General features: G+C 62.0%; 1 protein-coding gene across 8 annotated transcripts in view; it reads right to left on the bottom strand.

The window, feature by feature from the left end:
• The window catches only part of CABIN1 (calcineurin binding protein 1), a 151,476-nt gene that overhangs the window by 12,489 nt on the left and 125,877 nt on the right, over positions 1-13,110 (bottom strand). For all 8 annotated transcript variants that reach the window (XM_025857272.1, XM_025857276.1, XM_073889746.1 and 5 more), the window contains 2 exons: positions 1,455-1,618; positions 507-603 (listed from right to left, as the gene is read on the bottom strand). In XM_025857272.1, the coding sequence (XP_025713057.1) occupies positions 507-603; positions 1,455-1,618 (261 nt within the window). The remainder of the gene's footprint in view (positions 1-506; positions 604-1,454; positions 1,619-13,110) is intronic.

The following is a 13,110-nucleotide window of genomic DNA, read 5'->3' as shown; positions in this document are numbered from 1 at the left end:
TCTCATGTGCCCCTAATGCACAGCAGCCAAGGTGGAGTCTCAGGCCGCCACCCTGAGCCCCTGCACCGGCACTGCCCTGGCTCAGACCCTTCCTGTCAGGCCGGTGACCTAACCTCCTAGGCCTCAGGGTGCTCAGCTATGAAAGGGGGTGAGGGCTGTGCCTGCCTCGGGGGGCGGGGGGGCGGTAAAAAGGAAGCAGGTGTGCCTGGAGCAATCCGAGGCCTCGCTCAGCCCACCAGGAGCCCATCATGTGCTTCAACATCAGAGCAGCTGTGACCCCGAGGTCGACCTGCCGGGTGGGGGTACACTGCTCAGGTAGCAGCCTCACGGAGTGTCGCTACTGTCCTCCCTGACCACAAGTCCACATCTGCCAAGCCGGTCAGCACCTCACTAAGTGTCTGCCACTTCCTTATTGTGCTGACCTTCGCCAGCCGGGGAGGCAGAGCGCGCTATTTCACAGGTGGCTGGGGCCGCGGCCTGGGAGAGGACAGGGGCCACAGGCGTACCTCTGCAAGCTCGCTCAGGGTGTCCTCCAGCACCTTCACAGTGAGGATGAAGGCCCGCTGTGCCAGGACCTGGCGGTCAGCATCTCGCAGATACTTCCTGCAGGCACACAGGGGTGGCCAGAGAAGACAGCAGAGCCTCAGAGCCACAGGCCCCTGGATGGCGGCCGAGGCCCTGCCCTGCCCTGAGAATACCTGCTGGTCCCTCAGCATCCCTCCTGCCTCGGTCCATGCGCTGGAAGCCTTCCCTGAGCCTCCTGCCTCGGCACCGAGCACAGACTGCCCTGGGCCCTCCAGACCTGGCCGGGAACCCCGGGGGCAGGGTGGGCAGTGCCGGGCCGAGTGAGAGCTGGGGGCCTCTGGCTTCTCTCTGTAAAGCCTGTCTCCAGGGAGCCCCAGGCCCCGGCTGAAGGCCCCACCCCAGCTCCTACAGGTGAATGAGACAAGAGAAGGTAAAGCAGTGCAGACGCAGAGGACAGCTGTTCGCCCAGCTGGGCCAGACCATGTCTCCCAGGATCCCCTCCAAGCCCCACAAATGGCGGCTGCAGCAGATGTCCCTCGGGCCTGTCTGGCAAAGGGATCCCTCGTTACCTCTGCGGCCCAGGTCCCCCTGTTGCCTGGCTGGTTATTACTCGCCTTCACCTGAGGGACCCTGGCTATCATCTGGACACCTGTCTTTCCCCAGACCTGACAGCACCCTGAAAGCCCCAAGCTAGAGGAAAGGAAGGGGTAGCTTGTGTTTGCCCCAGGGGGCACAGGGCAGGGTGTTGTCTAGATACCGGACAGAGAGGCCCCTGGAGAGAAGGGCTGGTCTAGGCTCCCCAGCCAGCGGAGAGACGCCCCGGGTGGGTGAGGGGCTCTAGCCCACATGTGCGCTCGTGCTCTGGCCCCCGGCAGCGCGAGCTGCCCTCACGGGGCTGAGCACACACTAGGCCGGGTGGCTGCACTCACTTGCCCTGGTCCGGGGTCCGCTGCAGCATGGAGGACACCTTCAGCAGGGTGCTGTGGTCCCGGAGCTGGGCCAGCACCTTCAGCAGCAGCACAATGGAACGGTTCATGTGCCAGGCGAAGCTGCCTGGTCGGTCGATCTCGTCCACGGGGATCCGCCAGATGCCCTGTGAGATGGACGGGGGTGGGCATGAGGGGGGGCTGCTGTGGCTGGAGCCTGCCACAGTACCAGAGGGCACTCTGCCCAGTCCATGACGCCTCGGACCCCTCTTGCTGTCCCACGGGGAGTGGGAGGGTGGCCACCCCCACCTACGTCCCCCTGCAGATGGTGGCAAAGGATACACGCGCTGTTTCGCACTCTCCTCCTCTGAATGGCTGCATGGCACGTATGTACTTGTTCTGTCCCCTACGGGAAACACGCAGGTCATGCCTAGTCAAATGCAACCAGTGGGAGAAGCCCAGAGCCTCTGTGCCTCCATGCAGGGGCTGACTCAGCCACGGGATCAATTCCTAGGGTCAAACTGATGGGTCAAAAGGTGGCCACTGTGCTTCTGGCAGCTGTTGCTGGCCAGACAGGCTCAAGCCTGGCCTCCACCCATGCGCATTTGCTCCAGTGATGCCCAGAGTCTAGAGGGCCGGGCTGAAAATGACCTGCAGCTTGCAGAATGCCCTGGTTCCCGCCAACCTGCCTTTGTCCACGGTATACTCCGCCCGGGACCCCCTCCTCCACTTCTCGGCCATCCAACCTCACTGTCTGGAAGGCTGAGCTGGAGCAGGGCTGGCTCTGGGGAGCCCTGCCACCATCCCCCTCAGTCTGTGCTCAGCCCACTGCTGCACTGGGCACCCTGCCCATCGGCAGCTCCCTGGGGCATCCCCACACCCAGCACGGTGTCTGAGACATACTGGTCCAGGTGAGGCGTGGTGAAGGAAAGGACAACCAAAGGTGCTAATTATAAGTGAATAGAAGCAGGCCTGAGGCTGCGGGGCCTGGACGTTAGGATTTGTGTCTCTGGGGCAGGACTTTGGGGGCCTGGAGGGAGCAGGCAGGCTCACAGCTGGCTCTCTGTGGCTAACACCCTAGAGAAATTCCTGCCCAAAATAGACTGGGGCTGTGAGCAATGCCGCCTCCTCTACCTGGGGCCCCCAGCAGGGTACCCAAGGGTGGGGTGCAACTCCAAGGGCCCTATTCCCGTGGGTGCTAAGTCCATGCTCCAGCAGTCCCAGGAGGGAAGGCAGGGCACCTCCAAGCCCCCACAGCCTCCACACTGGATCCCTGGGCTTACACTGGACACAGACCCACCCCCCCCAACCCCCAAGCAGTCTGGGGGTGCTGTGTGAAGGCTGGCAACCACCCTTCATCCCAGGCAGTGCCAAACAAGTCACTAGCTGCTTCCCGGCCTGGACAAAACCAGGAGGCTGAGGCCACCCTCACCCACGGCACCGACACCAACGCTGTGATTTCCCACTGGGCCCAGGGGGCTTCTGCAGCAGCTCAGGGAAAGCTGCCACTTGAGAGGACAAGGGACAGCTTTGAGCAGCTGTCTGGCCAGTCTGGCCCTGACACCCTGCCCCCAGATGTACAGCAATGGCCGAGAAGGTGCCATCTCTGTTGCCTGCCAGGCCTAGCGGTGTAAGACAAAAGAGCCCGGCTCTTCCACGGCACTGCAGACATCACCATGTTACGTTCATCACCACGGGCTCGCACAGCTACGTCGGGGAGGGCGGAGCTCAGAGATGAGGAGTGACTCCCTCAGGGTCACACAGCATGAGGGGCAGCCCCAGAGTTGGCCCCTCGCCGCGCCCAAAGCTCTGAGGACAGGGAGGACAAGCGCAACCAGCCCAGAGGGAAGCCTCCACCACCTGCCCCAGCCCTCTGCTGCTGGTCTCGGGCTCCTTCCCACACCTAACAGGAGAGGCGGAAAGCCAGAGAAACACAGCCCAACCATGTGCGGAGACACTGCAGGCATGTGCCAGAGCTGGCCCAGGGCCACAGGCCAAGTCCGGGAGCTGGGTGTGACCCTACTGCTCCCGGATCTCCTCCTTCCTTAGGGCACAGAGGGGCGTGCCCTGCTCTGCACCAGCAATCCTAAAGGCCCAGAATGACCCTGGATCTCACTGAATCCCTCCCTCTTCCCTGGCTGAACGTCTGAAGACTCAAGGGACACGGTCAGGTCACTCTTCCCAGTGTACCTTGATCTGGGGTCAGAAAGTCTCTCCCAGCTGCCTTATGAGCACCTGGGGGCGGAGGGCCCCTGACGTCCTTCAGGGAATAATCAGGGAGGATGAATGGAAGACTCACATTTGTTCCTCCAAATCGTGTTTGGGGGTGGCTGTGTAAGGAGAAGGGTGCTGACTTTTCTGGATCCTCCCCTGGTGAGTGGCTCTGTTCCTCCCATAGCACCCCTGCCCTCCATGCTAGCTGAGTCAGGGCACAGGCTGGGGGAGGAAGGGAGGAGGTCTGAAGACAGGCCTGCCAGGGACTTGGGGTTAGCCTGGTTGTGGGCAGAGGCAAGGGTCATGGGGCCTCAGATATGGTGCCAATGCCTCAAGAGGCTCCAGGCACTTGGGGAACATGGGCCCCAATACCTGGCCCCCACAACCTGCCTGGTGGGCACCAGCCTTAGCCTGCATGTCTGGGGAGTTCACCCCCTCTGGAGATGGCCCATTTCATTCTTGATAAATTGTTAGAAAAGGTTTCTTCCACTGTGCTAGAACCCCAGGAATGTTCCCACACCCCTGGCCCTCCCTGGCATCCAAGCCTGCACCTTGTGCCCCTAACATTCCTGCCCCAGCTTGGCCCTCATCCTGCCTCTTCCTCCCACTCTTGCCCCCAATCCATCCACCCAGCCTGGGCCAGGACAAGTTAGGAAAAAGATAACGTGAGCACATCACTCCCCTGCTTATATCCTTGACAGCCAGCTCCCTTACCTACCTCAGCTGAAGCCCGAGGCTCTCTGGCCTTTGCACCCCTCCTCCCTTGATTCTGGACACGCACCACACCCGCCCCCTTATAGAGCTGTGAATTTTATGCTTCTCACTTTTTGGGGTGCCCTCTCAAGCCTGGCTGTGATGTCACCTCCTCGCTGAAGCCCTCCTGGCCTGCTGCCCTCCTAAGTCTCTGCCAGGACCACTCAGGGTCAGCCCCTTAGATGGTCGGGGGGTGGGCCTGTGGCTGGGAATGCATCCTAAGTGGGGGCAGGTCTGCTTCAGCTCCAGGTCCCCAGGGACCCGACACAAACCTGGCAGAGCAGGCAAGGTGCCCGCCCAGCTTGAGAAGGGCTTGCTGCTCGCAGAAGCCTAGCTCCTCCATCTCCCTGCCGGTCTCTCACCCTGGAGATTTCTAGGGTAGGTGGGAAACAATTCTGCTCTTCTGAATGCTTTTCAGAGCTCTGGGTGTGCATATGAGCCCTGCACTGGAGAGGGGTGGTGGCAGCACGCCTCCTTGCTGATGGCAAGTCAGCAACACGCTCACTGAGGGCTGGCAGGACCTGGGGCCGCTTGGAGGCCTATCCCGCCAGGCTCCTCGTCGGGCGAGGGCCAGCTCTCCTCTCCCCCCTGAAAAAGGCGGGGCCGAGAAGGCAATGCCAGAGGTAAAAAACATTTGGCCCTCTGCAGGGTGGGCCAGGTGACCACAGCAGACTTGGCAGATGGTGGGGTCATGGGTAGGGTCCCTGCAGAGAGGGGATCCCAAACTCCTGCTCTTGCTCCCAAGTTCTAGAATCAAAGACACAGAGCATTTACCTGTTTGGTTTTCTTCTTGGAAGAGGGATGGGATGTGCCCAAATGAGCCAGTAAGCATGCCAAAAAAAACCTGTCTGAAGGACTTACCACGTCACCCCCCAAAGTGGGCCAACCTGGGACTATGAGGGGTGGCTGGGCACTGCCAGCCCCACCGGCAATCATATGCAGGCAGGGGCTGTCATCTGCTCCCTGAAGCAAGGAAGTGCCTCAGATAAGACACTTTCTGGATGCACAGCGAGCAGGGGCGGGGTCTGCCTGCCATCCGCTCCCCGTCACGCCGTGGCACCACAGGCCTGCCCTTCCCACCCCTACCCTTCCTCCTGCACCCCATTCCTGATTTCCAGGATGCTGCTCCCTGCCAGGCACTGACAGATCTGGTGGCATCAGAGTTCCACGGTCATGGACGTTTTCAAGCACACTTAGCTGGCTCAAACTGCTCATTGTGCAGGTGGGAACTCGAGGCCCACTGAGGGGCAGCGAGCCCCCAGCCCCATTGCTGGACAACAGCCAAGCCTGGAATGCAGATGGATTCCCTCCTCACAGCTGGGGCACTGGGCTACCTTCCACCGCAGGCACGGACTGAGAGCCTGGCTGAGCAGCCTCTGCATGGGCCCGGCCAATCTGTGATCACTCTGAGAGCAGAACAGGGTCCCTGTGCCCGGGAGCCAGACTCCTGAAGGGCTTTTAGCCAATTCCTGAGGAGGGACGGGGCCAGGATGCACCCTGTGAGGACAGATCTACTTTGTCCCACGTGTTTTAGGGCGCCCTGTTAATCCATCTCCTTTCCAGATATGTCCACTTGGCCATACCGTAACCCCCTATTTCAGCAAGGATGGAAGACCACACAAATCAGGCACAGAGTCCATAGACATTCAGAAGGGAACCACAGCCACCATAAGCCCCGGGGAGGTTCCTGCAGACAAGCAGCAGCCTCCAGGGACAGCTGGCCCGAGGGCGTGGAGCCACCAGGCAGAGTCACAAGCTGGCAGGGTGGCAGGTTAGCCAACAACTCCGCCTTCTGCCTCTGTTTGCAGCCAGAGCCCCCATGATACTAGCAGCCCCGAGACGAGTGGGACCCTCCCCGCCCCCTCACAGAGGGGAAGAAGCCAAAGCACACTCCCACATACTGCCCCTCAGGAAAAGACAGCCCTGCCGTGCCGGGCCTGCTCTGAAGCCCCTCAGAGAACCAGGGAGCTCCCAGGGAGGGGGCAGGCATCGGGCGAGGGATGTCTGCACGCGGGAGGAAGGGGTACAGCCAGGCTCCACCTGCAGCAGCCGGGGCCACAAGCGCAGGCCTCAGGGAGGGTGCAGGGGATGTGCCAGGGAGCATCTGAGGGGGAGGAAGAAGGGGCCTAACGGGAAGACAGTAGGCAGCAGTGCCCAAGACGACGGGCAGATGGGAGCGGCCCGAGGGAGGCCTGCACCTGAGGTTGAAGGACAGGCCAAAGCAGGATCACAGCGAAGTGAGGGCAGGAGTGCCAGCCAGGGGCAGCAGGGACCCCACAAAGAGGGTCTGGGATGGGGCTCACCCTCGAGAGAGGAAGGCAGCACTGGTGCTCAGGTGCCGGGCAGCGCCCAGGGGGCATGAGGCAGGGTCCCTCCGACTTCTCCCTTGTGCCCCACCCAGCTGCCCTCCTGTCCTGTAGCTCTGGCTGCACCCCAAGCCTCCCCTCTGCCAAAGTGCAGGGCACACACTCAATTCCTGGCTGGGATGATGCCTGCTTGGAGAGCTATGGGCAGTTGGGGGCGCCCAGCAGCAGCCTCAGAGCACTTAGAAACACAAAATGGGCTCGAAGCTCCACCCATGTGCAGCTCCTCCGGAGCATCTCAGCCGACCCCCAATGCGTCCAAGTGGTTCCAGGCTCCTAGCAAGCAGATGAGGTCACTGAGACAGACTATAGCCGCCTGAATAATTCATGGAGCCCCAGACTCTGGGCTGAGCACTTGATACAAGTTACCAAACTCTCCCTGTAGCCTTGAGACTCCAGCATCCTCCTGCCGCTCTTAAGGAAACAGAGCTTCAGTAGCTGAGCCCCACACTTGAGCAAGCCTGGGGGTTCATAGAGGCTGGCCAGCATGGCTGGGGGCCCTTGGAGCCTTTCCCAGGGGAGCTGAGAGCTGGGTTGGTGGAAGGGGTGGGTTGTTGCCGGGTCACCTTGCACTCTTGCCCATTGTGGGCAACAGTGTGTTCACTGTCCCACTCACAAAGGGGGGCTGGAAAGCAGCGTGAGGCTGGTGCCTGGCCAGGAAGGCCACGAGGCCTTGGCCTCTGGTCACCAAAATCTTGGCAGGTGGCACCTCAGGGATGGACAGCAGATACCCCTACTGGCATGGAGCACTGCGCCTGGCTGCCAGGCTAAAGTCGGGCTCATTCCTAAGGCTCATGCTGTCTCCAGCACACTGTAGTTTGGGGGCAGCTTCTTCCTGGAGGGGCAGGGACTCCCCTCTCCCCAGATTCCTGATCAGCTGGCCAGTCCACACCTCCCTTACTGCCTCAGTGTGGGCTGGAAGGCCTTGCCCATCATACTCCTGGGCCCCTGGCTCCCTGCACACCAGCAGGGCTTCCCATGGTTCAGGACCAACTCTGAGCTTGGCAACCCAAAACCACAGGTCCAGATACAGTTCTGACTCTCACGTTAGCTCCAACTGCCCTGTGCAGGGCCGCTGGTCAGGCCATTCTCGACAGTATACCCCAAGGTCATTCTGAGGCTCCCAGATGCACTTGTCACCTTCACATCTCTCAGTAACAGCTCCTCCTGGGGCCTCCTCCACTCCAAGGGCACAAGCAAAGGCCCCCCCAGGGAAACAAGGGGCCCAGAAATGCCAAAGCAGAGAAGGAGGCAGGTGGCAGGTGTGGCCCAATCGGGCTCTTCCATCTAAGCCACACTCAGACCCAGGGCATGGGCTTGTCACTGAGTGGAGGAGGCTCAAGCCATGGGGACCAGGTGTAGACTCAGACTCCTCCCACGCCCACACTGACAGGGACTGTCCAAGTGGGTAATCAACCCACTCTTCATTTTCCAGAGGGGGACGGTAAGTTCACACAACCTGCCTGAAGCTACCCAGTGACCTGGTGTGGGATCAGACACAGGGACCAGACTCCCCCTCTTCAGGTCTCTCTCCCTGCATTCCTCCTGAATGCTTACAAAGGTACAAAAGGTCAGCAATGTGATCTGTGATTTACAGACTAGAAACAGAAATGCAGAACCGAGCAGTGATACCAAATCACTTCAGTTCTGAGCCAGGACCTTTGAAGACCTGAGAACACCCCCTTGAAAGGGGAGGCTGGAACTGGATACCACCTGCTGGCAGAGGACTGGGGAGTGAGCACCCTTCACCAGTACCCCTGAGCGCCTCTGACACTTCATAGTCCAGTCCTCTGAGCCCCTGTTTTGGGCATGGCCTCCCGCCTCAGTCTTCCAGAACTCTGCTGGGCTCCTCTTGCTGTCCCCTGCTGCCCTACCCACAGGACTCAGGTGTCCCTTCCCCACTCTGCTATTACTGGGGTCATGCCCAGCTGGGGCACCTGGCAAGGCTCAAGCAGGAGGACAGAAGAGAAGGAAGCCATCCCTGGGAGCACCCAGAAAGGCCACAAAGGAGACAGGCTTCAGTGCCTTGGGGATAAACTAAGCAGGGAAAGACGGTGAGATGCCAACAGTACTGCGGGAGACCTAGGGGTGCTTAGTCTGCTGAGGCAATAGGTAGGCAGCTGGCTGTCTGGACCGTCTCCAGTTCACCCCAGGCTGCTACAGCCTGAGGGGGTCTACGTCTGCCTGGGGCCCTCTCAGGCCTCCCCTACCTGACCAGGGGCTGCTCATAGGATGCTTATAAAGGCTAGCTCTTGAGATCAGTAGCCAGTCCCAAGGAACCCGAATCCTGGCCTGCCCTGCCACGGCCTCCCGGACTCTGAGCTGCCTAGGGTTCGGCAGGAAGGGCTGTGCTCACTGGCACCGTGGGCCCCTGAAATAGATCCTGGCCTTCTGGGGGAAAGGGAAGCCCTCCCACATGAGAGTCAAGCTAGGCAGACAGGGACGTGGGCCCACTGGGCCTGCCCAAGCAGCCTCCAGGAAAGGAATGTTCCAGGGCAAAACCACAAACCCTGGCCTCCAAGTCCCCTCAACCTCGGTGCAGCTCTAGAGTGCCTCTGAGTGAGTCCCCAGCATGAACCAAGGTGAACAGGCTCTGGAGAGTTTATGCCCCAGATGAATCCCCTCTGGGTGCTGGGAAGGCCCAACTCAGGAGCTGCTCCAGAGTGACCTCTGGGTCTCCCAGGGCCAATCGGCCTGGGAACTGGGCAAAAAGCCAAGTGTATCCCAGGAATCAGGAGTCTCGTGGATGGGTCAGGCACACCCACCAGAGGGGGTCCCTGCTAGTAGGAGAGACAGACACACATGTATCCAGGGAGGGGAGAGAAGGAATGGTTGGTACGAGGAGTAATGGGGCGAGAAAATAAGGACTTCGGGGAGGGAGTGTTCAGGGAAAGCCAGAGAAAAGCCAGGAAGGAGAAGGGGCCAGAGGAGGAGGAGCCTCTGTCAAGTGGGGAGGAAATGGGCAACCCCCTAGGGTTGACCTTATCACCCAGAGTACCCTGAGCAAGAGAACAAAGAAGTGTGGATTTTTTTTTTTTTTGCTTGTAATTTTTATCTTAAATTATAACTCGGTAAACAGAGCACAGCTTTTTTCTACCATCAAAATTCCTGTCATTTAAAATGACCACAGCGCATCACCCCACAGGTGTACCCAAACCCATCCAGTCCCCTCCTGGTGGGCACCTGGGGCTGAGTCCTTAGAATTATGAACAATGCTGGCTGAACAGCCATCCCCACAGATCTTTTCTCTCTCTCCTTGGAATGGATCCCCCAGAGGGGACAAAAGAGTAGGTATGCAGCAGCAGCAGCAGGGCCTTGGTTCTGACCTATGACAGGTGTGTGTTGCGGGGCGGGGGGGGTGGGGTGGGGGGAGTCCATCATCCTAGGCCTTCCCAGTCCCCAGTTAGCCCCGTGTGCCACAGTATGACAGGTGAACAGGCCTCCCAGGGCTGCTCAGCTCCAACATTCCTGTCCACAGAAAACACAGTGCTGTAAGCACCCAAGGGAGAACCCATCCCCCCTCCCCGCAGAGGGATTCCTGCAGCCCACCCCCCACCTGGCATGGGTGCAGTGGTGACTCAGCGCTCCAAACAGGCGAGGGCGGGCAGCCTGCTGGCATCCCATTCCCAGGAGCAGCGGGCTTGGGGCTGTGGGAGCAGGCTGCTTCCAGCTGAGGACCTTCTTCCATGCAGGTGACAAGCTGGAGAGAGCAAGGGAGCCCCTCAGTAGGGAGGGGTGCTGGGGTAGATTAGGGCCTCTCCCCCCAGAAAAGCATAAAAACTTTCCACAGTCCAGCAGCCCAACTGACCCCAAGCTGAGCCAGGACAGAATCTTGACCCTTGGCCCTCAGGTCAGGAGCAGCCTTAGGAAGAATACCAGCATCCTCCAAAGTCTTAGGGAGACACCTGTCGTGGGCAAACCCATATGAACCTCCCAAACAGCAAGACTACTTGGAGAAAGTGTGTAGGGCTGTACTTGGTGGCTGTAAGCCCGGAGTGGGGGTGGGGGGGGCAACCGTACTGACAGGGTGCCTGTCCAGCTTCTTCAACATGGGATACCAATTTAGAGCTCATGGGGAGAGACTCGTCCCAGGGCACACAGCCAGCAGGGAGCTGAAACTATGGCAAAACTCAGACTACTCTACTCTTCCCACTGCACCCCGCTTGTCCCCAAGTAAGGCGAACATCAGAGACAGCGCCAGGCTGGCAGGGCGGCACCTCTCCCATAGCTGGCCCAGACAGCTCCATCTCCTTCAGGAGCCACCCTCCTCAGGAGTCCCGAGGCCTTTGGGGCTAAGACTCCCCATCTTCCTGATGCCCGTAAGAGCGAAGGGCCCTGCCCCTCCCACAGCACTTGGAGCCACTGTCCTGTTCCAGGCCTACGGTTGGCTGCACAGCCAGGGGTAGGCTAGGTTGAACACCCCTGGGGGCAGGAAGTCCTGCAGCTTCCACTGCAAACCCACCAGGGCCCGCCTCTCTGGCCGCAGGGTTGCGCAGAAACCGCCAGGGGCGCCGTCACCCTCCACCCAACCAGCGGTCCTCGCTGGGCTCCCGAGGGCAAGGGATTCCCCGCGCCATCCACAGGTAATGAGTCCCCAGCACAGGCAGGGTTTGGGGAAGCCTGCAATTTGCCTGCAGCTGGCGCCCGCCCGCTTTCAGCCTCTTCTACCAAATGAGACGTCGCACACTGGGTCCCTGGAACGGCTGGCTGCCCCTCCCCCCCCCCGCCCCCCCCCCCCCCGCGCCCCGCGGAAAAGCAGAAACGACAAACAACTAAGTGCGTGGGGGGGAGCCCAGCCCTCAACTCCACCGCGGCCCCGCCTGCGTGTGCCGCACCCCTGTCCTGCGCCCGCGCCCCCGCCCCACGCCCCTCTGCACCCTCCCTTCCCACTCCGCCGCGGGGCAAGGTCCTGGCCCAGGTCCGGGCTCCGAGCAGGCTAGGCGCTCACAAACCGCTGGCACCATCCTGCCGCCCCCGCACAGCAGCTATTTATAGCTGGGGAAGCACCGCGCCCGGGCGCCACTGCCCACCCCGCCGGCCCGCTCACCATCCCCAGGAGCGGCCCCGCGCTGCTCCTCCTCGGCGCCGCCCGCCGCGAAGTTGCTCGGGCCGGCGGGAGAGCGGCTTTGGCTTTCGCTTTCGCGCGGCGCGGCGCACACCCCCGCGCGCCGGCTCGCGGCCCCGGGCTGGGTCGGGCTGGACTCGCCCGGGGCTCGCTGCGCGGGCTTCTCCCCCAGCGGCGCGGGTGCGGGTGCGGGCTCCGCCAGTGCCCGCCGCCCGCCCCCGCGCGCCGCCGCCCGGCCCACCCGGCCGCCCACCTGACGCTGCGCAGGGCGCCGGCCCGGGGGCATGGGGGCGCCGCGGCCCCGCCGCCGGCCGACTTCCTCCGCCGCGGCGCCCGGGAAACCACGACCCGCGGGCTTCCTGCTGCGCCTGGCGGGGCAGGGGGCCGGGGCGGGGGTGGCAGCCCAAGCCGACCCCGGGAGGGCTGGGCAAAAGCTTTGGAAAGCGGGGAGCCGGCAGGCAGAGGAGGAGAGGCGGTCGCGGCCCAGGCCCCCGCCCCCCCAGCCCCGGTCAAGTTCCTACCCGCCGGCTCCGCCGTGGCATCTGTGCAGCAGAGCTAGGGCGGGCGCCGGGCCATGGCCGCGGAGGCTCGTTCGCTCGCGGCGGGCCGGGGCGGGGCGGGCAGAGCCGGACGGGGCGCGGGCACTCGCTCCCTCGCTCGGCCTGGAAGCGGGCCCAGCAGCACAACTGACTTTTGCCGGCCAATCCTCGCAGGTTCCCTGGCCCGGTGCGCGCCGGTGGTGGTGGGCTGCCCACCCGGCGAGGGGTGCGGCCCTCACCGCGGGAGGCTGTGGGTCCCAAAGGCCCCGGACCAGGCGATGTAGGGCCGGCAGGGAGTGCGGCGAGTTGGGGGTGGGGGGGAGCCGTGGCAGTCCTCACCCTGCGCGCGGTATCTATGTGAACGGCGCCCCCTGGAGTTGTGCCAGGCGAAGGCCCTGTGGAGGGCAGAGGAGTGGGTGTGTGGGGACACGCAGCTACACTGAGATGTCCTTGCAGATCCAATGGGGCAGTGGGAGGTGGAGTAAAGTCCTTCCCACTAACATTCTCAGAGGGAAGGGCAGAACAGAGATGCCATGGCAGTCCCCCAGTGGGTTTTACAGCTGGCAGGGGCCTCATTTTCCAGTTGGGCCGTGAGGCTGAGCCTGGAGAAGGCCCTGGGTCAAGGCGGTGGGAGTGGCCTGACCAGGCCAGGCAGAAGCAGGGTGGGCTCAGGATTCCCCTCTTGGACTCTATTCCAAGAAGGGCAGTAGCACTCCTCCCTCTCA

Source organism: Callorhinus ursinus, unplaced genomic scaffold (assembly GCF_003265705.2).
Source record: "Callorhinus ursinus isolate GAN/ISIS: 27379988/994484 unplaced genomic scaffold, GSC_fseal_2.0 scaffold117, whole genome shotgun sequence".
Classification (NCBI taxonomy): Eukaryota; Metazoa; Chordata; class Mammalia; order Carnivora; family Otariidae; genus Callorhinus; species Callorhinus ursinus.
This window is presented reverse-complemented; position numbering and strand designations above follow the sequence as displayed.